The 26,070-nt window shown below is 28.3% G+C and overlaps 1 protein-coding gene across 5 annotated transcripts in view; it reads left to right on the top strand.

Annotated features, from left to right (window-relative positions):
- Window positions 1-26,070, top strand: part of LOC106682250 (atrial natriuretic peptide-converting enzyme) — a 225,774-nt gene that overhangs the window by 183,191 nt on the left and 16,513 nt on the right. For all 5 annotated transcript variants that reach the window (XM_067047872.1, XM_014422998.3, XM_067047873.1 and 2 more), the window contains exons 3-13: window positions 480-693; window positions 6,391-6,544; window positions 7,651-7,859; window positions 11,002-11,225; window positions 11,299-11,505; window positions 12,267-12,474; window positions 12,561-12,706; window positions 14,242-14,413; window positions 15,342-15,586; window positions 17,117-17,229; window positions 19,845-21,673. In XM_067047872.1, the coding sequence (XP_066903973.1) occupies window positions 480-693; window positions 6,391-6,544; window positions 7,651-7,859; window positions 11,002-11,225; window positions 11,299-11,505; window positions 12,267-12,474; window positions 12,561-12,706; window positions 14,242-14,413; window positions 15,342-15,586; window positions 17,117-17,229; window positions 19,845-20,021 (2,069 nt within the window). In that variant the 3' untranslated portion in view covers window positions 20,022-21,673. The remainder of the gene's footprint in view (window positions 1-479; window positions 694-6,390; window positions 6,545-7,650; window positions 7,860-11,001; window positions 11,226-11,298; window positions 11,506-12,266; window positions 12,475-12,560; window positions 12,707-14,241; window positions 14,414-15,341; window positions 15,587-17,116; window positions 17,230-19,844; window positions 21,674-26,070) is intronic.

Below are 26,070 nucleotides of genomic sequence, written 5' to 3'. Positions count from 1 at the left end.
TATGTATACAGTTGTAAATATCAATAAATAAATTTAAAAAAAAAAGTTTATACCCAATAAATCATAAATTACCGGTTCGAATCCAGCCTGGGACGTTGTCTTTTTTCATTGAGTAGCGGTCCCACAAAATGAAAAACTTCGACCACCCCAACCATGGTAAAAATAATTGGAATTCAAATAAAGAATTTATACCTGGCTGTATGAAAAATTCCAATGCATTTAAAATATAAATTTTTAAAAAATATGGTTAAATAGTCCGAAACGTTGTGCGAGTAAATATAAATTATTGATAATATTTTAAATGAAGTTTATTTTTCACCACAATATCTTATTCAAAGAATTGAGTATCTTTATCAATCAACTTCAATTTATTGAATTTTTATCGTAGTTCATTCATGTTTTCAATTTGAATAATTATATTAAGCAATACTTCCCCCTTATAAAGGGAACATAATACTGATCCCAAGTTTGTGTTGCAGATCAGAACCTGCCGCCAGAGAGCGGACAACAGAAGACTTACCTGGGAGCCTTCAGGATCAGCGAAGGAGACAATTACAAGGGCGAACTGGCTGACCCGGAGACCACTCTCTTCAGCAGGACGGCCAACAACTACCGGGAGTCGCTCAACCTCTGGCTGAGGAGGAGCAGGCTGCGACCTGCCTTCTTGGGCTCTGACATCCTGGCCTTCGATGGGTCGGTATTTCCCTTCATTGCTTTAACAATAGCATAAAACAAACGGTTTTGTGTTAATCATAATAAAAAATATCCATATAATCTCACACTTTTTATTTTCTTGTAACTCCTACGTTTCGGCCATTCTCAAGGATCTATTGATTAACAATTTAAAATATATTTTATAACTCTCAGGACCCGAGTTCGAATCCGGCGGGGGCAGAAAATTGTTTTCTGTTACACTGTAGCCGTGAGTCAGACCAAATCACCTCCTTGCACAACCGTTGGTCTAGTAACTGTACCCCCTTACAAAGTACTGAACCCCTGACCCTTCAGGGTTGTAGTGGTACAGATTTAAATTTAAATTTTTAAATATATTCTAATCATTATAAATTATTTCCCTAAAACCTACTGAATCATAAATTATCCTACCTTATTTATGATATCACCAGCTAACATTGTCATCAAAATGTTGCAGGCTATTCTATCTTGGTCAATACCCAATAAAATATTTTTAAATTAGGAGGACATTTAATATGATAACATGAGGGAGAAACACTATGGGCCAATTAATTTCATCGTAATGTGTTAAATAATCTATTATTGTCACAATGTCACTTATTATAATCCTATTCAGTTTACACTGTATATTACAATCTATCACTTTATTAACAATACATTGTTTAACTTACCTTACATATCAGGTTTGCTATATTCTCATCATATAACATTTCCAATTCTATTTTAGTTTATTTATTTATTCATTTTATTATTAAAAAAACCTACCAAATTTAGCTATGTATTATTTAACTGATATATAAACATTATAATCATAAATTAATTTTGAGATTTAGATAGTTGAACGTAGATTAATAAAACTCAGTTTTATCCAGGAGATCCCTTGCTGAAAGCTCCCTGATGAAGACCTAAAACTCAGGTCGAAAAGGCGGCATGAATAATTATTAGTTTATTTAAGTTCTTTTTTGATGACTGCACATCCCCCCCCCCTCTGCCCCGACCATCTTCTCTAATTAAATTAATTTTGCTTTAAATTTCAGCATAATGCTAGTACCTGATTTGAAATTAGCAGTAAAATAAATATTTTCCGGTATATAAATTTATGAAAGACACAGTGAAATATTGGGGAGGAAATTAACCTTTTTAAATTTACGTGTGTGGAGAAGATGGTCGCGGGTGTGCGATCAGCAAATTAACAAAAATATATTTAAATTATATTATTTCAAAATTTTTTGAGACAAGGTAATTATTTATTAAATAAAACCAAAAATTGTATCCAATTCTGTCTCAACACTTAAATTTCTTACTAGTCCAACGTTTCGGCCATTCCAGCCATCTTCAAGGACATCTTCAATACAAAACTCCTCCTCACATTAATTCACAATTTCTATTGCAGGCTATTCTGCCCAGGTCATTTTCTTCATTCTAATTTCAAAACCTATTTATTTAAAATTTTAAACCATTAACATTTATTTTTCTCTATTAAATTATCAACAATATAAAATACACCACCATATAACAAACTATTTATTATAAATAGTGTATTTTATATTGTTGATAATTTTATAGAGAAAATAAATGTTAATGGTTTTAAATTTTAAATAAATAGGTTTGAAATTAGAATGAAGAAAATGACCTGGGCAGAATAGCCTGCAATAGAAATTGTGAATTAATGTGAGGAGGAGTTTTGTATTGAAGATGTCCTTGAAGATGGCTGGAATGGCCGGAACGTTGGACTAGTAAGAAATTTAAGTGTTGAGACAGAATTGGATACAATTTTTGGTTTTATTTAATAAAAAATATATTTAATCATGCCGACGTTTCGACCTGAAACTCTGATAAACACATTTGTTTTATACTTTACTTACATATCTTCTTACCTACATAATATTATATTTCATTTTTCACTGTTACCAATCTGCTACTGTGTACTTCCGTGGTTATTAATCAACTATTTTATATTTTCAATTAATTGCTAGTTTAATTCAAAATTTGTTAGTTTATTTATTTATTTTAATTTTTATGTGAACTTTTCACAATATATAAATATAATATCTTCATAAATATATATTTGCGCTATGTAAAAACAAAAAAACTGCTAAAATAAATTATTAAGATTTAAAACGAAGTATTTGCACCGAATTATAGATAGAAGATTAATTATTCTTCGATAGAATTTTAATTAATGGAGAAATTCTTTAACCAATCAAAACACAGAGAGCAAAAATATTCATCGTTTGGCAGTTCTAAAACAATGCAAACAGAACACAAACCTGTGGATGCAGCACATGTGCTCTAAATCCGACACTCAACGGGTCGGGTACAAATTCTGGTCAACTTGTACCAGCCAATCCAAAGAACTCATTCACACTCTTGCGTATTTCCCTTAGTTTGGCAAACATTTAGAGGTCCCTTTAGAGAGATTTATTAATGTTTTTGCCAAGAGTGACTAGACAATAAGGTGATTGTGTGTTGCGGGAACTGTTGTCACCCAACGCCGTCCCATGTCAGCTTTTTTATTGCCAAGTTAATCGGATTGGACAAAATGCAGCTACTAGTACTAGTACAAGAGGAGAAAAAAGGCAGTTATCTCACACCAATTTTTGATTACTTTAATGAAAACTATGTATAATTACTAGTCTAAATTTATGAGTCTGTCAAGTATAGGTAGAGGGATAAAAATGGCGGCTGTTTCAAAGCGATAAAAAAAAAACTAATTTTTCATCCGGGGCTCTATATCTTAAAATGTAGGAACAACACAAGAAAACCTAAGAGAACGTCATTTAAAGAAGAGTAAATTTGCTAAAATATCTTAAAAAGTAGGAACAACCCAAGTAAACCTAAGAGAACGTCATTTAAAGAAGAGTAAATTTGCTAAAATATGAGCCCTAATAGAGTTATTTACGTTAAATAGTTTTCGAGATATAGCTTTTTAAAAGGCAACATTTCATAAAAATATTGAATGGGACATACTGAAAGATCAGTAGTTAGTGAATTTATTTTGAAAAATTTATATCTCAAAAACCATTTGACGTACAGATGTCTATTAGCATTCAAATTAAAGCTAGTTTAATGAGCTATAAACTAGTTTATTATGTTTATCTTCGTAGGAGTAATAGTTTACTTGAAATTTGCTAAAATAAATTGATTTATAGTTGCTCAGACAAATTTTCATTTGCCAAATATATATTCATTTGTGAATATCATAAAAACTACTTCCCCTACGAAGATAAGTGTCATAAACTACTTTGTAGAAAGTTAAATTTCCTTTATTTTGAGTGTTGGAAGACATATGTGCGTCTTATGGGTCTAGAGATATATTTTTTCAAAAATCCAACGTTTTATACGAATAACTAGAAATTAACATTTTGTGAGTTTATTTTGACAAATATCAAATATCATCTGAAATAAAGTTTTTCATAAATCAAATTTATTGTCTGAACAACTATAAATCAATTTATTTTAGCAGATATCATGAAAACTACTTTTCCTACGAAAGTAAAGGTCAAAAACTTCTTTATAGTCCATTAAACTAGCTTTAATTTGAGTGCTAATAGATATCTGTACGTCACATAGTTCCTGATATATAGATTTTTTTAAATAAATTAACTAACTACTAATCTTTCAGTAGATTTTTAAGAAATTTTGCTTTTTAAAAAGCTATATCTCGAGAACTATTGGACGTAAATAACTCTTTTAGGGCTAATATTTCATAAAATTTACTCTTCTTTAAATAATATTCTCTTAGATTTTTTAGTGTTGTAGGTAGTTTTTAAGATATAGAGCTCGGAATGAAATCAATGTTTTTTTAAGGTTTTGAAACAGCCGCCATTTTTTAATCCCCCTACCTATACTTGGCAGACTCATCAGTTTTGACTATTAATTATACATAGTTTTCATTAAAGTAATCCAAAATTGGGGTGAAATAACTGCCATTTATTTCCTCTTGGGCTCTTGTACTAATACGTCAATTTGCGTATGGATAAGTTATTCGGATTGGCTGGTACAAGTTGGCCTAAATTTGTGGCCGACCTGTTGCCTGTCTGTTTTTGAGCATAAATCTAAGGGGACTTGTGCTGCATTTACACGTTTGTGTTCAGTTTGCCTTGTTTTACAACTGTCAACAGATGAATATTTGTGTTTCCTTTTTTTTATCACGTACCGGCCACTAAGGACCACGTGAATATCAATGGTTAGTCTTCTTTGGGAGTCTTGATTTTCTTTCTTCCCATCGCAGTTTCATGATCCTCAACTACCTTTATTTTCTTTCTTCGGACCACTTCTTACCCCTTTTTTTATCCTCTTCCAATATTGGTGAGATTTTTCGATGTTTTCCTATACGTATCTCTATCTAGACAGTCGGTATCTGAAATTTTTTTTTTTTTTTTTAATAATTTATTTATTGATATTTACAACTGTATACACATATATACAACAAGTAAATTTGCTGTAGGTGACATAGTGACATGATAAAAACATGTGGAGAATCTATCCACTGATAGAACTCCAATAACATTTCTAGAGGAGAAGATCTCGAGTTCATCTTCTTTTCAGACGCCAAGGAGGATTATTAGGTAATGAAGGAGAAGCCAGGTTAGAAACAAGTAGATTTGGGTGGTTGAGAAGTTTATTATGGAAGCAACGGTATCTGGTTCTGGCCAAATCGGCAACATATGGAACATTGAGGTCCTGATGGATGACTTGATTTGTGACAAAGGAACATTAAGGATTTTACGAAGGATTTTGGACTGTAAGGATTGGATTCTGGAGGAATTTGATGGTTTAGTGGAGCCCCAAAGCTCAACTCCGTATGTCCAGATAGGCCTTATAATAGTCATGTAGATCAGTCTTTTGTAATGGATTGGCAATTTAGACCGTTTGTCTAGTAAATGTTGCAATAGTCGGAATCTGTGAGCAGTTTCTTGTCTTTTTAGTCTTGTATGAGGATTCCATGTCAGTCGTTTGTCGAGATATAGTCCTAAGTAACGGATCTGTTTGACAGCAATAAGTGGGGTATTATTAAAGGATATTGTAGGGGAAGAGGTCATGGGTTTACGTCGAAGGGTAAATGTGATTTGGTGGGATTTATTGGAATTTTATCTGAAATTTTGAGTCTCTTTAGTTCCTCTCTAATTTTCTTCGTGTATATTTGTGCTTAATTAATAAAATGAAAGATATAAGTAATTAATTAAAGAATTTCCCCAACCTTTGGATTCAATAATTAACTCTTGTTTAAGATTGTATATTTTAAACTTATATCGAATCAGTGTAAACATATTGTTTGAAATCTTGTTATTTAACTTTAGCAGTTTATTTTGGATTTAACACAGCACAAAAATATATTTATTAAGACATTATATGCCTAGGTAATTAAATTAAAAAGTTTCTGATAAAAATTCTAGAACGAAAGTTGAATTTATAGGTCATGTTAAAACCTGTTATTTGTATCATCTACAGCTTACACTGCTGATAGTTATGTTTATTTCGCCTATCTTCATTTTGTAACGTTTTTGAGACTAACCTACTTGTAAACTGTCCCTCCCGGATTCAAGTCTTTCACGTCAGTCTGGCTTTTGAATGATGACTGTCATTTTGACTGACTTTCTCGATAAACCAATTTAGAAATGTATCTTTAAAATGAAATACATACAAACAATACTGTTTATTAATGTATATTATTAATGCTGACCATATCAACAGGCAGGAAAACGAAGACTTGGTCGTGCACTTCACTCTTCGCTTCTCGACGAGAAGGATGGACGTAGACGTGGACTCCATCATGGCCGTCTTAGCCGAAGGCAGCCCTTACCTTGGCAACAGGACCATCGATCCAAAGAGTATTACTCTCATAGAGGTATTGAAACATATCAATTAATATTATATTGAGTTAACTAAAATAGTGATTGTGTCGTTAGTGAGCAACCACATACAATAATCGATTTTCAGCCTGTGATTGTGGCGAGGATCATCAATTGACCGAATTCTTCACCACTATTAGACATCAGTCCGAGATAGCGACAATTAATGATTACTGAAAGACCCTGTGGTTAGAAAGAAAACCATTTTGTGGTTCTAAGGGGCTTATCAGAGGGAATAACAGTTCCTTAAGGTTTTTGAAAATAAAGTATTAGGTAAAATATTATAGGTAAGGTAAAGTATTAGGTAAAAAGGATGAGTTAATCCTATAAATTAAAAGGACACACAATTTTTAATAACCCCCTTCCTGGATTAATCCCTCCTGACATATGGAGTAAGGGGAAGGTGCTATCAACAGATAAACACTCCAAGACTTGGGTCCTAACAATCAATAATAATTCTTAAATTATCTAAAAGAATCCTTTATGGCCCAATGTTTCACTAAACATGTATTTATAATAGCTAGAGCAAATAGACATCTGTACGCTGAATGGTTACTGATATTTCCCACAATAAATTCACTAACTACTGATTTTTCAGTACATTTTTTATGAAATGTTGCTTTTTAAAAAGCTATATCTGGAGAACTATTGAACTTAAAGAGCTCTGTTAAAGGTGTTTAGTTAATTTATTCTACTTTAAATGATGTTATGCTAGGTTTTCTAGTGTTGTTAGTAGTTTTAAAGATGTATAGCTCCGAATGAAAAATAATTTTTTCTAACTAACCTTAAACAGGCAACATTTTTTAACCCTCCTGACTATATTTGGCAGCCTCATCAATTTTGACTAGTAATTATACATATTTTTTCATTAAAGTAATCAAAAATTGCAGCAAAATAATTGTTTTTTTTTCCATCGAGTTATAGATATCTAAGAAGTATTATTTCTGAGGATCGACATCTAGAGGTCCTGAATTCCTTAATTTTTTGTACTAAATGTTACATGTCTAAACCATAATAATGTCATCAACAATTTTTGTTACATATGCACTTCGGCAAAGCTGTGTTCCATCACATTATATTTTGAACACTATTACCATTATAGGACAACGATGTGGACAAGCAAAACACCAGCGCAGAGGCAACAAGTACTGCTGAACTGACAACAACAACCGGCCAACCAACGATGAGGACTTGCTCACCAATGGAGCTACGCTATTGCCAACACACTGCAACAACCAACATTACATCATATCCCAATATCATGGGTCATATGAAGATAGATGACGTCATGGCAAATGTCATAGCATTTAGGTAAAACTTATTTTAAACTATAAAATTATGTGAATTAAATTAAGCTTAAGGTTGCTTTTTATTTTTTATATCTATCAGGTCACGTGTTGAAAGCTATCTTATATTACTTACATATAAGTAAGTGAGGGTACTGCGAAAGTGGAGTGCAAGACTTTTTCAGTGCCCTCTCCACTTTCATGTTTGAATGATTCTAAGTGCCTTAGAATTAAAATACAATATATATATATATATAAAATTAAATATCTCTAATATTAAAATAATGAAAGGAAAATGAGACAATAATAATTGAAGAAGAGAAAGAAACTAATAATTTTACTAACACAAACTTCAATGATCCACTTTTACTCTCAAGTTTTTATTTTAAGGCCCTTTTAAAGGAGACAATGTATAAAAATTGTTTTGATATTATTACTACATTACCTCCTCATATAATACTAATGTTTTTGAACATACCTTACCCATTGAATTGTCATAATTCATTAAATTGTCTTTAAATTATGTGGTTTGTAAGTGAATAATCAATTTTAAAAAGATTGATTAAAACTGTTATAATATTTATTTTGTTTTTGAAGGTAGACATGGACAATTAGCCTATAAAAAAGACAATTTAATGAATTATGAATAATGAATTCATTGAGTAAGCTATGTTCAAAAACATTAGTATTGTGTGAAGAGGTAATATAGTAATAATATGAAAACAGTTTTCTCCTTAAAAATGGCCTAAGGGCCGAAACGTTGGAGGTTTTTTAAAATAAAAAGTTGAGAGTAAAAGTAGTTCATTGAAGTTTGTGTTAATAATAACATAAACCATCATCAAACAACCAATATATTTTATCAGTAATCTAAGAAACGAATAATATTTTTATAAGAACAATATTTAAATGAATATTATAGATATCCAATAACGTTTTGTACTAAACATAAAATAAATAAATAAAAATGAAACAAATAAAATTAAACCATCTATCACATCATAAATCATAAAGTAACTAACTTCTTCTAGGCGTTGATGACCAAAAGGTTTTATGCCTGTAAACAACAATGAACAAACTAACTAAAGATAATTGAAAGTATGAGTAATTTATATTTATATACATATTTACATGTTTTAAATGAAAATTAAAAACATTAATTGTAAAAAAAAAATAAAAAGGCAATCAAAAAATTAAATCCTCTAACAAATCATTAATCATACCGTATCTTCTAATAATATAAAATAAAGTTATATTATATTTTATTTGAAAACAAATTTGATCCTTTTTTCTCAACTTTATTGTTTTCAAAACCTTCCAACGTTTTGAGCTTCAGGTCATTTTCAAGGATACCTTTATTTTGTTGTCATTTTCTTTTTTAAAAAACTCAAAAATGCCGTCTAATTGCCTTTGTCCCATCTATAAATTCTTCTATATAATTCTTTCTTAAATTTAAAACTTTTACTAACCACTTCCCTTCTTTCTTTCAAAGGTTTGCAAATGTAAATGAAAGAATTCATTTGCAAACCTTTGAAAGAAAGAAGGGAAGTGGTTAGTAAAAGTTTTAAATTTAAGAGAGAATTATATAGAATTTATAGATGGGACAAAGGCAATTAGCCGGCATTTTAAAGCTTTTTAAAAAAGAAAATGACAACAAAATAAAGGTATCCTTGAAAATGACCTGACGATCAAAACGTTGGAAGATTTTGAAAAGAATAAAGTTGAGAAAAAAAGGATCAAATTTGTTTTTAAATAAACTAAACCACTCTCAAACAAGAATATATTAATAAAAATTAATGTTATATTATATTTTATGTATATTTTTATTATCTTGTTCGAAGCTGTTAGTTGTATTAATAATAACAAAATTTTGAAGTATTCCCAACTTTCTTTATGAATACATATTACATGTCCAACATTTCGACCGATCCAACCATCATCAAGGACGATCTTAATTTTAGTATCACACCCTCACATTGACTTATGAACCTTTGCAGGCTATTATGCCCAAATCAATTTAGTGCAGTCAAAATAAACCTGTATTGTCCCTATAACATTTAATAATAAATTCTATTCTTCACAATTTTTGTATTTTACTATCATTAACTTATCACAAATTAATTAATGATTATAAATTAATTAATGATAGTAAAATATAAAAATTGTGAAGAATATAATTTATTATTAAGGTTATAGGGACAAGTACAGGTATATTTTGACTGTGCTAAATTGACTTGGGTAATTTAACTTTGCGAAGTTTATAAATCAATATGGGGCTGTGATATTAAAATTAGGATGGCCCTTGATGAAGGCCCGATCGGCCGAAATGTTGGACATGCAATATGTTTTAATAAAGAAGGTTAAGGCTATTTGGATAATTTCTGTTATTGTTATTTTCTATTTTTAATAAATATTTCAACATATTTTTTGTTTAAAATTATATTTAAATATTTTTAAATTAAAAAAAAAAAATATATGAATCCACACACAAGACTGAAACGACAAGAAACTGCTGTAGATTCTGATTGCTACAACACTTACTTGACAAACGCTCTAAACTTCCCATTCACTACAAAAAATTAGTATACAGACCAATTTCGACATATGGAATTGAGCTCTGGGGCTCCACCAAACCATCAAATTCTTCCCGCATCCAATCGTTACAATCCAAAATCCTACGTAAAATCCTTGATGCTCCTTATTACGTCACAAATAAACTCATTCACAAAGACCTTAACATCCCATTCGTTGCAGATTTGACCCAAAACAGATATGCGTCTTTTCATTCCAAACTCCTTAACCATCCTAACCCATTAATTCATAATCTTTCATCCTTAACAATCCCTGATAATCCTCCGAGGCGTCTGAAAAGAACATGGCCACGGGACCTTCTAATTTAAATTAATGTTTGAAGTACCACCAATGGGTGGTTCCTTCCCAAGATTTTCAAGTGTATATGAAACTACACAACATACTACATATTTACCTATTGTATTATTTTGTACAGTTGTAAATTACATTAAATAAATAATTTTTAAAAAAATGAAAGTCCTAATTATATTAATTAGTGATTAATGATGTGATAAGTATATTAACAGTTCTATTAATTATTGAGAAATTTTATAAAAAACTATTGCCTCATACTAATATTTGTTTGAACTATTATTTAGGGAACTGGTTGATTCAGAATGTTATCGTCTCGCCTACGAGTTTGTTTGCCAAATCCTCCAGCCTCCCTGCTCTGAGAATCTAGTCTTACCATGCCGCAGTTTCTGCAAAGAGTTCTGGGCCGGGTGTGGGTCTCGCCTTCCGCCTCCGTTGGTACAAGCCCTCAACTGTTCCAACTTCCCTGAGTACAGCGCTGAAGAAGAGTCCCATTGTCTCCCTAAGCCAGGTAATTCTTATTATTTAAGAATTAAAACTATAATTTTAAATACAATATGTATTACTAATGAACACTGTGATAGGCTGTAGTGATGATCTCGAATCTCGGGGACTTGGGTCTCGACTGTGTGACGGCGTTCCCGACTGCCCCGATCTGAGTGATGAAACTTCTTGCAATCATTGTCCTGCCGGTAGCCTACATTGCACTTCATCAAAGACTTGTGTTCAACGACACTCTCTGTGTGATGGCAATATGGACTGCCCAGATGGTAGCGACGAAAGAGGATGCTGTAAGTATTATTGAGGTGTTAATCGTTCACCATAGATAGATATGGGAACACGGTCAGCAAAGATACAAAAATAAACAGATAAACAATTCAAAGAAAATAATATCTAACAAATTTGGAAATATGCATGACAATAATTAAGTAGATAGTAGTTGATACTAATAGAAGATAAAATATAATATTGTAGAGGCAAGAATTATATAAAACAAATGATGAAAAGAAAAAAATTAAAAAACAGACATTGCTCAAGTAAATAAATAAATAAACTTAATGAAAGGTGCAGGAGAAAATATAAATGATGAGTAATTGAATTAACATAATAAAATATGGAAGTAATCTCTAAAAATAATTTTTAAAAAATTTAAATCAAGATAACAAAATGTATAAAAGAAAACGATACATATATTATTGTATTGTATCATGTATTCATGTATCGTATAATCAATTGTATCATAATCAACCAAAATCACCTCAATGTTACAAAATAATTTTTCTGGTCCCCTGTGTTTAATTGAAGGTTTTGACAACTGCAAACAAATTTTTTATTTCCCGCAGGACGCTACCCTAAAATCTTTGGATATTTGAAACTTACACCAAGTTCTTTTTTTTTTGTATTTATATTTTAGTTAGTATTTTCTTTTTTCTTTTCTGTTTTCTTATATGTGCTCTTGTAGGTAAAGTCATTTTTGAATTGTCACCTTAGAAATACGACTGTATGTAAGAAATAAATTTGTAATTACAGTTGGTATGTTAACTTTTTGCAGTATCCCTGGCACCAAACTTGAACGGCCTGAAGAAGCTACGTAGCGTTCAAGCTATGCACTATTTTCCTCAAGGGAATGTAATATTCATCGAGAAAGGACTTCACGGGAAGGTGTGTACAGAAAACCTCAACGATTCGATTCCTACAGGAAATCAAGGCATTGTGCTTAATACAATCGGGACCTCGCTTTGTAAAGATTTGTCATTCAGGTAAAAAAAAAGAAAGAAAGAATTTGAAAAGATATAAATTAATTATCACTTTTAAATTTACGTCCTATTTTTTAATTTTTTTTTAGCAAAGTGAAGAGTGTTAAAATAGAAAAAGATAAAGAAATAGATTCAATATACGTCAAAATGGCAGACCCAGCAGCTAGCGAAATCAGTTTTATACCGACTCATTGTCCTAGTAAACAAATACTGTCTGTTGAATGCACTAACTTAGGTGAGTTTGAATGCTATTTTGAAATATAAGTAATGAATGAATTTTGATATAATTCATATGAGTAATGAATGAATTTTGATATAATTCATATGAGTAATGAATGAATTTTGATATAATTCATAATAATATCTAATATTACCATAGTTACTATGGTATATGAGTTACTAATACATATTCCTAAACATACTTAGTGCTATTATCAAACTAATGGTCTTTATTAATTTAAAAAATATAAATAAAATTTTACTTTCATTGTTAACACATATGGGTCATTCTCTGGATTTGGTGCTATTTATTCAATCAATTTGTTTTGAAAATTAAAGTCTATATAAAAGGAACATGGTTCGGGTGTGGTCAAAATAACATGAAATAAACTAACAAAATAAATAAATAAAAAATAAACTGTTTATTATGAGCCAACGATTCGCCCCATATTGCAGGGCAATATCAGGGCTAAAAAAGATACGAACAACTCAAATTAAGTAAGAGTGTAAGAGAATAAGATAGTATGAAATAAAATTAAGCTAAGGTGTTCTAAATATTATTTGAAATATGTGAAAATTTATATAAAAATGAATAAAGTAAATTAAAAAAAAAATAAGATGTACAGTGAAAAGTATATGTACTTTTACATAAATAAGTACATGTACTTTTACATACTTGTACATAAATAAGATGTACCATGAAAATAAACAAGAATAACAAAAATATATTAGAAAATTAATGAAAACAGAAATAAGCTAAAAGGTATTAGACAATTAATGCAAACAGAAATAATAACAAATAAAAAAGTAGATAAAAAAGAAATATAAAAACACAGTACACACTAAAAGATGGAAAAAGGAAAATAAGAATAAATAAAGTACAAGAAAAAGGAAAATGAGAATAAATAGAGGACAAGAAAAAGGAAAATAAGAATAAATAAAGTGCAAGAAAAATAAGAATGAATAAAGTACAATAAAAATAAAAATAATAATGAATAAAGGATAAAAAAAAGGAAAAAATGAACAATAGCAATGTACTTATAATATTACAAAATAATTTTGTTTATTATTTTTGTACTTTATTTTTATATTTTTTTTATATCTACTTTCTTAGTTGTTATTATTTCTGTTGTCATTCATTGCCTAATACTTTTTGTTATTTTTGTTCCTTTATACTTTTCACTGTTTATCTTATTTTATTTATTCAATTTCTCACATATTTTAAATAATTTTTAACCAAACCCATAGTTTACTTTTATTTCATGTTATCTTATTCTCTTTCTTAATACTTAATTTGAGTTGTTCGTATTTTTTATTATATATATAATATAATAAATAATAATATGTATTTTAAAAAAACAATCACTGGAATTATTCATAGTTTTGGACTTTCTGAAAAATTTTCAAATTTGGATTTATCATAACTAATAATAGTAATAAATCATAACTGTTCTCATTTTACAATAATAAACATTCTCATTTTGCATTTATAAACACTCTCATTTTTCATTTATAAACATTCTCATCTTTCAAATTGTATAAATTTAACAGAGTGTGGATTGCAATCTGTGAGGACTGCAAAAGGTATCGAAGGTCTGAGGAAGGTTGCCTCTCCAGGAGATTGGCCTTGGCATATTGCTCTGTTCAAATCTGGAACGCACATTTGCGACGGAACTCTAGTTGAGCTCGATTGGGTCATCACCACAGCATCGTGTTTCCAAGGGTAAGTACAGAACAATTAAATTATTATTGTTGTGTTAAACATCTCTATACACTCAAGACTGGGCCGTAGTATGATGATGATGATGCTCTCAAGCTCCTGTTATATTGTTTTGTTTTATACATTGTTTCGAAAAAAAGCAGTAAGAAAGAATTTCCATAAAAAATAAGATAAGTTCAATTCATCTCATAGCTTTGATAAATAGTATCTATTTCATCATAGTTTTCTTAACAAGAGCTTAGAAATTTTAAAATTAGGTCCTCAAGTAGTAATTATTGCTTTGAAATAGGCAATTTGGCATATTAATTGTATTGTGTAAACAACAGGCATACAGCTGGGACATTACATACCGTAACCAAGACCTATCAATTTCTGTTGCTCTTCATAACAATAAAAACATTTATTGGTTGTTATATATTTTGGGATATTAAATTTTCATTGGCAAAATGAAGGTAATTAATAAAAGGAAGATGATGACCTAGTGCGATAAAAAAAAAAAAAAAAAACTTAAATAGTAATTAAACTACTTAATGTGAGCCGACGTTTCGCCCCACTTTGCAGAGCTTCATCTGGGTTAAAAAAGATAATAGCCTAACTAAAATAATGTAAAAAAAAAAGAGAATCTGTAAGATGAAATGAATAGATAATATGTTGCATATTATCCAACATGAAGTATATTATTTATTTATTTCATGCTATAGATTCTCATACTTTGTTACATTATTTTAGTTGTTTTTATATTTTTTAACTCTGATGAAGCCCTGCAAAGTGGGGCGAAACGTTGGCTCACATTAAATAGTTTAATTACTATTTGAGTTTTTTTTTTTTACTGAACCCAGACCATCTTCCTTTTATATATTGCACATAGTCAATCAACAATGTCAATCTTCCAAGAAGGTAATTAAAATTTCACCTATTGATGTTGATACAGGCAGAGCAAGGCAGAGTGGATAGCACGAGGAGGCACGACCCGCCTCGGCTCTACACCACCATGGCAGCAAGAAAGATTGGTCGTTGGGATGGTCAAGTCGCCAGTCGAGGGGAGTACGGTGGTCCTAGTCAAACTGGAACGACCATTCGCTCCGTCGGATTTTGTGAGACCAATCTGCCTCCCACAATCGTCGCCCCAGACAGCTTCATTAGAAGCATGCAACAGTTTAGGCTGGACTAAAAACAGTAAGTTAGCATTTTTTATGTCAGTCATATTTCTATAAATGTTTTGTTCTGTGATTTTGATTTTGGAATTAAAAGTGTCAGTAGTATAATATCCTCTTTTTTGATAAAAAAAAAAAAGTTGTTTTTTAAGTATAGATAATTTTAGTTATGTTTTTATTTTTATGTAACAATGTTCAATATTGTTCATTTATTAATTATTGAAGAAGTTTGTCGGGGTGTGCGGTCAGCAAAGAACAACATAAATAAACAAAACCATATTTATTTATTTTATGCCGACGTTTCGACCTGAGTTTCAGGTCTTCATCAGGGCTATAGAACAAAAGAGATAACAACAACATTTAGAGTAACATACAATTGAAAAGGAATAGTATACAAACAAATTTAGAATTATACAAAAAATTGATAACTGATAATTGAATAGTACAAAATTTTTAATTGATTGATATTTGTGGAATTGTATGGTAGTAAATTGAAAACAGTGACAGATGGAATATAATATCATGTAGGTAAGAAGATATGTATAATATAAGATATGCAAGTAATGTCTAAAAAAACTGAAAAATTAAATAAATAAATTGAATCTACAAATTGAACATCATGACAGACAATGAAAAATAGTGAGCGGCTTATATCTTAATTACATTGTGAGTATTACACCTCATTGTTCATTTATGTTATTGAACCAAAAAGCAAGCTAACCAATTTTCATCGGTCAAATATGAAGTAAAAATACGTTATTCAAAACAAAGAAGATGGCGGCGTGCACCCTTCCGAAGTCCGTTGAATTGTTTGTGTTGAGAATATAGATTGAAATTTTCAACTTTTGTTGTTTCTCTACCATAATTATAGAAATAAAATAATCAAAGAAAAAATAGAAGACAATAACATTTATCAACAAAATATTTATATCGTGTGAATCATAGCAAGTAAATTAGAGCAATTGCACTTCAATCGATTTTTTTTTTAATCGTCGAGTGTTGAAGATAGAAGAAATGAAACAAGCACTGTTTGTTTGGAAGGGGTGGTGACTGGAGGTTTTCCAGGGAACGAGGACGTCTCCTGGAAGAGAGGAGGCAGATCATCCTTTGTCTACTCTCAGTGGTAGACATCTAGATAAAAAAGACATCTAGAATCATTCATGAAGATAAAGTGACTTTTTGCTTGGACCGCTGGTGGATGAGATTGCTTACAGTCAGTCTTTGTTGTGAACAAAGACAGAGTAATTGGTTATTATTGCTCAAAATAGAATTTAAGCTTATTTGTAAAGGTAGCTAATAATTTAGTAAAGTATTCTGAATGCCTAGAAAAACAGGCCCTGAGATTAAGAGTCCATAATATTATATATAATAATAAAATTAAAATTCTCATATTTATTTAATATTTAATCTTTTCATTTAACCTTATCATCTTCAAAACTATATTTTAGATATGAGAATTAATAAAAACCGAGATTCCTTTTATTTATTTTAAGTAAACCTTGAATATTCCAATATGCTTAATATGAGAAATAATTTAAATGAATGGTTCTAGGGACAGTACTTCAACGAGTAGAGCTCAAACTTAGCAACATGGAACAGTGCTCAAACATAAGCATCACTACTGTCAACAGCATTTGCACTAATTCTTTCAGTCAAGACTGTAGTGTAAGTATAATTTGTTTTCAGTCACTTCTTCAATAGAACGTAGATTTAACAAATTATAGTATATAAGTTCTTTAACGTAGAGTTTAATAAAAATGGGCTTATCACCATTATAACCGAACGTACATGATGAAATTTTATGAGGTAGTTTATTGCTGTATAAGAATATTAATATATAAATTTTATTTGATTCAAAAATTAGAAATTAACTGTAAAGGAGAAGAAATTGAGGTAGTCTTGGATAAGGCAAATTATTATTTCTATGGAATGAAATCAAATTAACAAATGATAAACTTTGGGATAAATGTAAAAGTAAGTCAATGATACTGTTAATTGAATAAATTATGAAGAAGATAATCAGGGTTGCGGTTAAAAGATAACAAAAATAGTTAACAACTATTTATTTGCTGACGTTTCGCCCCACTTTGTTGAACTTCATCAGGGCTAAAAAGATAAAAAAACAACTAAAAACATTTTGACATAGTAATATAATAAGATATAAAAAGCTAAATTAAGGTAGGGTTAAAATTATGTAAAAATAAGTGAAAAGCAAATTATATACAAATAAAAGAAAAGAAGAAATAAAATATATTGATATAAAAAATTATGCAAACTATGAGATTAAAAATGTACTGGAGACACAATAACAAGCAAAAAGAGAAAATTAGATATGAAAAAACAAAATTTAACAGTTTCTTTACTCATTTATTTTTATTTTTATTTATAATTATGAGAGATAGTTGACCGTGGATGATGAATGAGGAGAAGATGGTTGGGGGTGCGGTCAATGAAAAACACAAATAAGTACGATTAACTTATTTTAATGTGCCAACGTTTCGGCTAGAGTTTCTAGCCTTCTTCAGGGCTAAAAACAGAACAAGATAACAACCACAGTAAGTATAAAAAAATAAAAGGAAAGTATAAACAGAATAATTTTACACATAAAATGAATAATTTTACAAAATAGAATTAATAAAATGAAGTGATGAGAGAAGCGGGAAATAAAATGTATACATAGGTAATTGAAAAAGTTGGTAAAATAACATAATTAAGGAAATGAAATAAAAATACAGTTATATAATGCAAAGAAATATGAACATATTAGTTATTATTGATTTAAAATTTAAATATGAAAAGAAAATGAAAATTGAGAGGAAGAAAATATATGTAACAATAATAGATGATAAAGAGGCAAATTATAAGTATAGTGAACAAAACTTATAACGAGGGTAAGGAAAATGGATAAAAGTGGAGAAAATAAGGGGTAAGAGTAAAATAAAGAAAGGGAAAAGAAACCAAAAAAAGAATAAAAACGAACCTGTTCCCTGGAAGATCAAACGCCTAATGGATACAGCGCTAATGGCAGTCTAACTCAGAATTAAAAAAGCCGTTACAACAATGACTAAGTGTTTTTTATAAAGAAAACGTTACGGGAGGGTGAAAATGAATAATAAAAAGTATACAAATTTTAGAAGAAGAAAGCGTGTGAGAGAGTGATGACAAATGGTGATAGGAAGAGTTAAAAATATATACGAACCAACGAATTACCGAATAACTAAGTACCGGAAGATGACAACTATTTATTTTTATTTATTCTTTCTTAATCTTTTTTAATCTCAACTTATTTATTTCTTGTCTTTTTAGTGTGTTAAGTTTTGTTTTCTCAAATCTACTTTTCTTTCATTGCGTCTCCTGTACATTTTTGACCTTATAGTTTGCATCATTTTTTATTTTATATTAATACTATTTTATTTGTATATAATTTTCTTTTCACTTATTTTTACATAATTTTAACCCTATCTTAATTTACCTTTTTGTGCCTTATTATCTTACTATGTCAGAATGTTTTTAATTGTTTTTGTATCTTTTCAGCCCAGGTGAAGCTCTACAGGCAAAATATCGGCAAATAAATAGTTATTAAGAGTTTTTGTTCTCTTTTGACCGCAACCCTGACCATCTTCTTCATTAATTGAAATTATACAGTTAATTATTTATATAATTAATGTTAATTGAATAGTTTACTTACTTTTAGTAGATTCATAAAAAATGTGAAAACATCATTCACTTTATTGGAAGATCGTTACTTGACTGTGTATAATTAACAAAAGGAAGATGGGTTGAGTGTGGTCAAAATAATTCAAATGAAGTCAAATAATAAACTATTTATTATGAGGCAATGTTTCGAGGCTTCATCATGGCTAAAACAAAAACAAACAACTAAATTTAAGTATCAGAGTAAGATAACTGTGTAAATGTACATCTTATTTTATTTTATTTAAATTTTCACATATTTTACATAATTTTTAACCAAACCCATAGTTTATTTTTATTTCATGTTATCTTATTCTCTTACTCTGTTACTTAATTTTAGTTGTTTGTATCTTTTTTAGCCCTAATGAAACTCTGAAATGTTGGCTCATTATAAATAATTTAATTATTATTTGAGTTATTTTTACCACACCTGTATCATCTTCCTTTTATTCCCTTTATTTCAATTAAACCAAAAATGCAGTTATATAATTTTAAAAAAAAATAAAATAAAATGAATCAGTTTTAATTTACTCAAATTTTTAATTTTACAATGAATCGTACTTTGATTTTTTATATTGTTTTTATAGGGAGAAGAACTTGCCGGCAGTCCAATGCTATGCTTAAACAGCGATCAAAGGTGGATGCTCACTGGTGTATCAAATTGGAGGATTGCTTGCTCCAAGGTTGGAGATCAGCGACCTAGATTGTACGACCAGATCACTTCCAATGTAGATTGGGTCCAATCGACCATCAAGTCCTATTAGAAATATGATCCAACTGTGACAAAACTGCCAAATTATAATTGAAGTTATGGCTGTTGATTCATTAATTAAACTTATTTAATTGAAGAATTGAAGGAACGTTAATGAAATATGACAAATCGCTCTTATATGGAGGATTAAATACCCATACATTTTTCATGATGTATTTTCAAAGAATGACATTTTTTTTAAAACTATTTATACACTATTATTACTAACTCCTTTCTGCAGATTTATTATGAACTCTGTGAGAATTTTATTATTTTTTAAATATATTTATTAAAAATTTCGGAAGGACTAAGCCAAAACTAGAACAAAATTACTACTTCAATAGATATTTATTTTAAATTTTCAAAGCAGACAGTAAAAATAAACTTTATATATTTGTATATATTTGTTTCAATTGCTAATTTCTTGAGTTATTTTTTTACCTTTTTAAATGTTTATTTTTATTGTCTTACCTCAACAATAACAGATGACAGGTCTTCTAGTTGTAGTTACAATTGAAATAACATAATTTCAATTACATTTGCTTTTGTTCAAAGTGACAACTAGTCTGAAACCAACATGAAAGATAATGTATGTAATTTTTAATTATCACTATTGAATGCCCCGCAAGTCAGTTTTAATTTTATAGTATGTTTCATGTTTTAAGTCTGTTAATGTAAAAAAAAAAATCATTACTTTGCTTTTTATATGAAATCATTTGATTACTATAAAGTAATTTTGAAAAAGTTAAATCTTTGATATTGTAGTAATTTAAACTACTTACAACTTATATTATTTCAACTATTTGTATTATAAATATAACTTTAAAAATAATTCAATTGCATCACAATTCAAAACATTTCATTTTATCTATTTTAAAAAAATGGAATATTATAAACACAGCTGTTTATTTAACACTGCCTTCTGACTTTTTTTCTATATCAGTTATTTAGGAGGCAGTGGAACAATTGATGTTTTTAAAAAACATCAAGAAAAGCATTTAATTATTATTTGTATTTTTATTATTATTTGTAATGAATTATATCATTCCATTTTTAATATGACTATTTAAATTTTAATGACATTATTTTTTCAACAACTTGTCCAAAGAAATCATTTTATTCTTTCAATCGAACAAATATTGTTGAATAATGTTCCATGTCCTTTTCAAAGACTGTATGTTATGTATGTATGACAAAAGATCTCATTATTATGGGATTAACTAAGTGTACAAATCTTTGTAAATAAAATTATAATTAGTAATGTATCTATATTGTAAAATGTAATCTATAAAAGGGTATTTTGACCCAGATTTGATGAATATGTAAATTTTATTTGTTAAAAATAAATCTTTGTTTTTAAATAAATTGTTCAAAAAAAAAAAAAATATATGTTTTTACATATAGAACCCTTCCTAGACCCAGAAAGCCCCTACTGATTAACCCTGATAATTTTTAAGATAAGTGAACAAACAAAGTCAAAATAAAACTGATAAAGTCCCTATTGAAGAAAGAAACCTTATCTTTTTCTAATCATTTTTAAATATTTCCATGCCATTCCTGATAAATTCCCTCATACAGCTGCAGAAGAAAGTATGATACTGTTCACTGAATACCTGGTAGGAAATTTCGATCAACCAAATATGGATGTAACGACGAATGATACAGGTAAATTGCTTGTTTGTTTCTTGTTTCTTCAGTAAAAAAATCTAAATTTAATTTTAGTATTAATTTGTTTCTTATAATATATCACGCATTTTGTATTAATAGGTTCTATAATTGTAAAATAATGAATATAAGTTAGGATTTTTCTGCAGAGTAATTAGTTGCATCTAGACATGCAGTTTCTTATATAAATAAAAATAACTTAAAATTTAAATGATTTACATTGAACCATAATACATTGTGGTGTCGTTTTCTTGATAAATTGGTTTTGATATAAGGTTTATTTAAACATTTAAAGCAAGAATACTTATGACAAGTTTTTATTTTTTTTTTTTTAATTAAAAAAAATAGAAATTGAATATTAATTTACCCTTATTAAATTTCTATCTTTTAAACATTTTAAATTTATTGCTATTTGATTGTAGGAATTTTTGAAACATAGAGGAAAACATAATTTATTTAAATGAGAAATGCAGTTTTTTATATAAATAAAAATAACTTAAATTTTAAATGAATAAGACTGAATCATAATATATTGTGGTTTCGTTTTCTAGTTAAATTGGTTTTGATATTAGGTTTATTTAAACAGTTAAAACAAAAATACTTCTGACAAGTTTTTATATTTGTTTAAATAATAAAAAAAAATAGAAGCTGAATTTTAATTTATCTTTATTAAATATTAATCAAATTATTAAATTTCTATCTTTTAAACATTTATAATTTTTAAAATTTAGATGATAAAACATAAATCTAAATTAAACATTAAAATTACGATATATACTTTTTTTTATTTATGTCATGAAATACTTGTTTTGTAAGTATTCCATTTAAAGTTCATATAGATGATTTTCTTCTGGAGTCTTCTTAATAAATTTCCATTTCACTACTTGAGTTATTGTAATAATAATTAATTATTATTAGTTCGTAAATTATTATTCTTATTATATCATGATCATTAAGTAGTACTTAATTCACCCTTTTACAGTTCACTTATATTAGCAAAATTATAATGATTGATTTTAAAACAAATGCATTTTTTGATCAGATAATATATCTTTGCTTTAATGAGTTCTGAAAAGAAACCTTTTCCATCTTCCAATGCCTGGAATTGGCTAAATGAAAGTCTTTTTTCTTTATTATTATCACTTTGTTGTTTCTTTATGTTCAAAAAATAATTGTTAATTAGTTTACTTCATATACGTAATATAACAAGTTTTATAAATTCATATTGTTGGCATGCATCATTTTAAAATAAATGCATGACTGTATTGTTCCAGTGTTTTGAAATACAAAGTAGTGAGTAATAAAAGCTTTAAAACAGTAATTACTCAATTATTTAATTTTATGACTTAAAATTACAAAATATTTATTTCACATACAATTGATTAAATAAATGTTATTTATCAATATAATGCATTAAAATTCTAATTAATACATCCAATAACTCTATATTTCAAAAGCATTATTTACAAATGGTAAATAATTTATAATTTAAACTTATTAAGTAAATCATAACTTTGTACTTATAAAATATAAAAAATCTCTTTTATCATCAAAATATTTTGGCATATTCATATTAATTAATATTTTCTTTACATTATTGATATTAATTATTTATTTATTTACTTTTCATAATCCTCATATTTCACTAACAAACTTCTAATGCCTTTAATCTGTTCATGGCAACTGTTAACATTTTTTAATTTGATTTTCCTATAGACGTAAAATGTCGCTATAATATATATACAAATTGATTTTGCAAATATTCAAATTAATTTTATTGACTAATGGAAGGGTGAATTTCTTCAAATATTAATAATTGTGAAACAACTTATTCCTTCTTCCTTATATATTCTTTGTTTGTTTTTTATGTGCATTTGACTTTTTTGGAGTCTTTTCCCCATCATTAGTAGTCAATTATCAAAAATTTTAATTTTATATATATATATAATTTAAAGTCTTGTTTGAGACAGTTTTGTTTATCAATTATAAAACAAAATTTCTATTTAGTCTCAACCTGTTTATTTTATTTTTATTTTACTTTTACAATATGTTGATAAATTGAATATGGTTGTAATAGAAAGTATAAATTGAATAATATTAGAATAATTAAATTTTTAGATAAAAATAAGTTAATAGACTAAAATATATTTTGACAAAGAAAGAACAGCCTGTAACTTTTTATAACATTGTCACTGTTATAATAAGAAAATAAACATGTTGAGACTGAATAAAAATTTTTTATTATATTATCAAATTTTTAACGTTTAAATAAAATAAATTTTATCCAATTTAAGTCTCAAAACAATATATATTTATAAGTCCAACGTTTTGGCCAATTCGACCATGCTCAAGGACAATCTTAAAAATCAATTCATGCTCATATAAATTATTTAAAAACTTTTTTGCAGACTATTCTGCCCTGGTCAAACATTTCAGTTCAAAATTACCCTAATTTGTCAGTTCCTCACATTAAATTAAAACTTTTAATCACAGTCAATTTTCACTATTAATCTTTATCACAACAATGAAATCATTGACCTCGGCAGAATAGTCTGCATAAAGATTTTTAAAAAAGCTATAAAGAAAAATATGAAGTGAAGAAATATGAATTATCTATTTATCTTATCTTATTTTTAAAATTAGAATAGCCACTTATCTGCTTTTCATCATCCTTTCTCCACTATCGTTACGATCTATTATTGAACAAATTATAATTGCCTAGCTAAATTTTACTTCAAATCTCATGGAAATGAGTCCCACTGGTGCAGATCCACACAACATACCCCTGTGGAACAACTAGGCCTTACCAAAAACAACAACCAATGGGCATTAATGACCAGGCTGTTAAACGCCCTTTCAAAACAAACAAACAAGATTTTAAAAATCAAAGTGGTTTTAAATTTGTATTTAAGATTGTCTTTGAGGATGGCCAAATTGGTTGTAACATTGGACTTTTAAAGAAATATAGATTGTCTTGAGACTTAAATTAGATAAAATTTATTTTATTTAAACAATAAAAACGAGTCTCAAGAAAGTGTAAGGATTATATATAAATTTTTTAACTTTTGATTACACTTTTTATTTATACCATTTCTATATACATGTATATTTTAATATTTAATTTCAATAACAAATCTGGTGGTCGAGTGTGTCTACTAACAGTACTTCCTTTACTCAGTACTACACCCCTGTGTAGTACTGAGTAAAGGTACTGGTCCGCACTTTAATTTTTTTTTTTAATATAGATTTTTAACAAATTAGTATATTTCATTCATTAAAGTATTTGCATTGTTGATCGCAATTGCAATGAACTCACTATTGTACATTTACTAAATAAAACATAATATTAACTCCGACCACATCTTGAAAGACTGTTGAATTATTTATTTTTTATTATTAAATTATTTATTCATTTTTAATAAATTCAAAAATATATTATACAGTATATGATTAGTGAAATTCAATCTAGGTATGTCCAAGATATCTTATTACAAGCTAGATCAAGTTAGTTAATTTTAAAAATAGTGTATAGTATTACTAAATCATTTCTGAGAAAATTATCAATTTCGATTTCCTTAGAGATAGCTTAGTCATAACTATGTATTTCTGAAATCCTTTTTTTTTTTTTTTTGTTCTTTATTTTCTTTAACATAGGAGTGGGTAGCTCATTGGTAAGGCACTGTGCTATTAACTCCAAGGACCCATGTTTGAATTGAGCTGTGGCAGATAATTATTTTCTGTTTCACTGTAGTCATGATTTATATATAGTAGCCCTCATATAGTGGGTACCCTTAATGGGGTAAAAATCTGGAGGTCAAGCGTGATTCTGACCAAATCACCTCCTTGCACAACCATTGGTCTAGTAGCAGTACTTCCTTACAAAGTAATGCATCCTTAACCCTTCATGGGTTGTAGTGGCACAGATTTAATTTTCTTTTAACACTTTTTACAATTTGTTTCAATATACTGTCAATAACCTTAAATTTGAGAATTACGTTTAGTTAGTTTCACAAGAAATAATTATTGTTACATTGTAGTTCTAAATAATTAAAGATGTAACAACTTTTTTTTTTATTGCAATCGGGTAACACATACAAAAAATTATATAAATGAATTTTTAAAATTCCTAAAAAAATAAAAACATCTCCTTCTCTGAGACACTTGCATTATTATTTATAATTCTAATGAACTTTCTATAAAATATTGACTTGAATAAAACTTACTTGCTTGCACTAACTACTTCATGATATTATTATTTTTGTCTATTTCAATTTAGGTCTGTATAAAAGTGCTTAGATATCCATTCTTTCTTGTTTACACTTGCATTTAATTTATAATTTTGGATTTACATAGCTTTTTTTATTTCTATAAAAAAAAAAAAATATCCAATCATCGAC

The sequence above is a fragment of the Halyomorpha halys genome, unplaced genomic scaffold (assembly GCF_000696795.3).
Source record: "Halyomorpha halys isolate HHAL.00 unplaced genomic scaffold, Hhal_1.1 Scaffold398.1, whole genome shotgun sequence".
Classification (NCBI taxonomy): Eukaryota; Metazoa; Arthropoda; class Insecta; order Hemiptera; family Pentatomidae; genus Halyomorpha; species Halyomorpha halys.
Note: the sequence above shows the minus strand (reverse complement) of the source record. Positions and strands in the feature narration are given on the sequence as shown.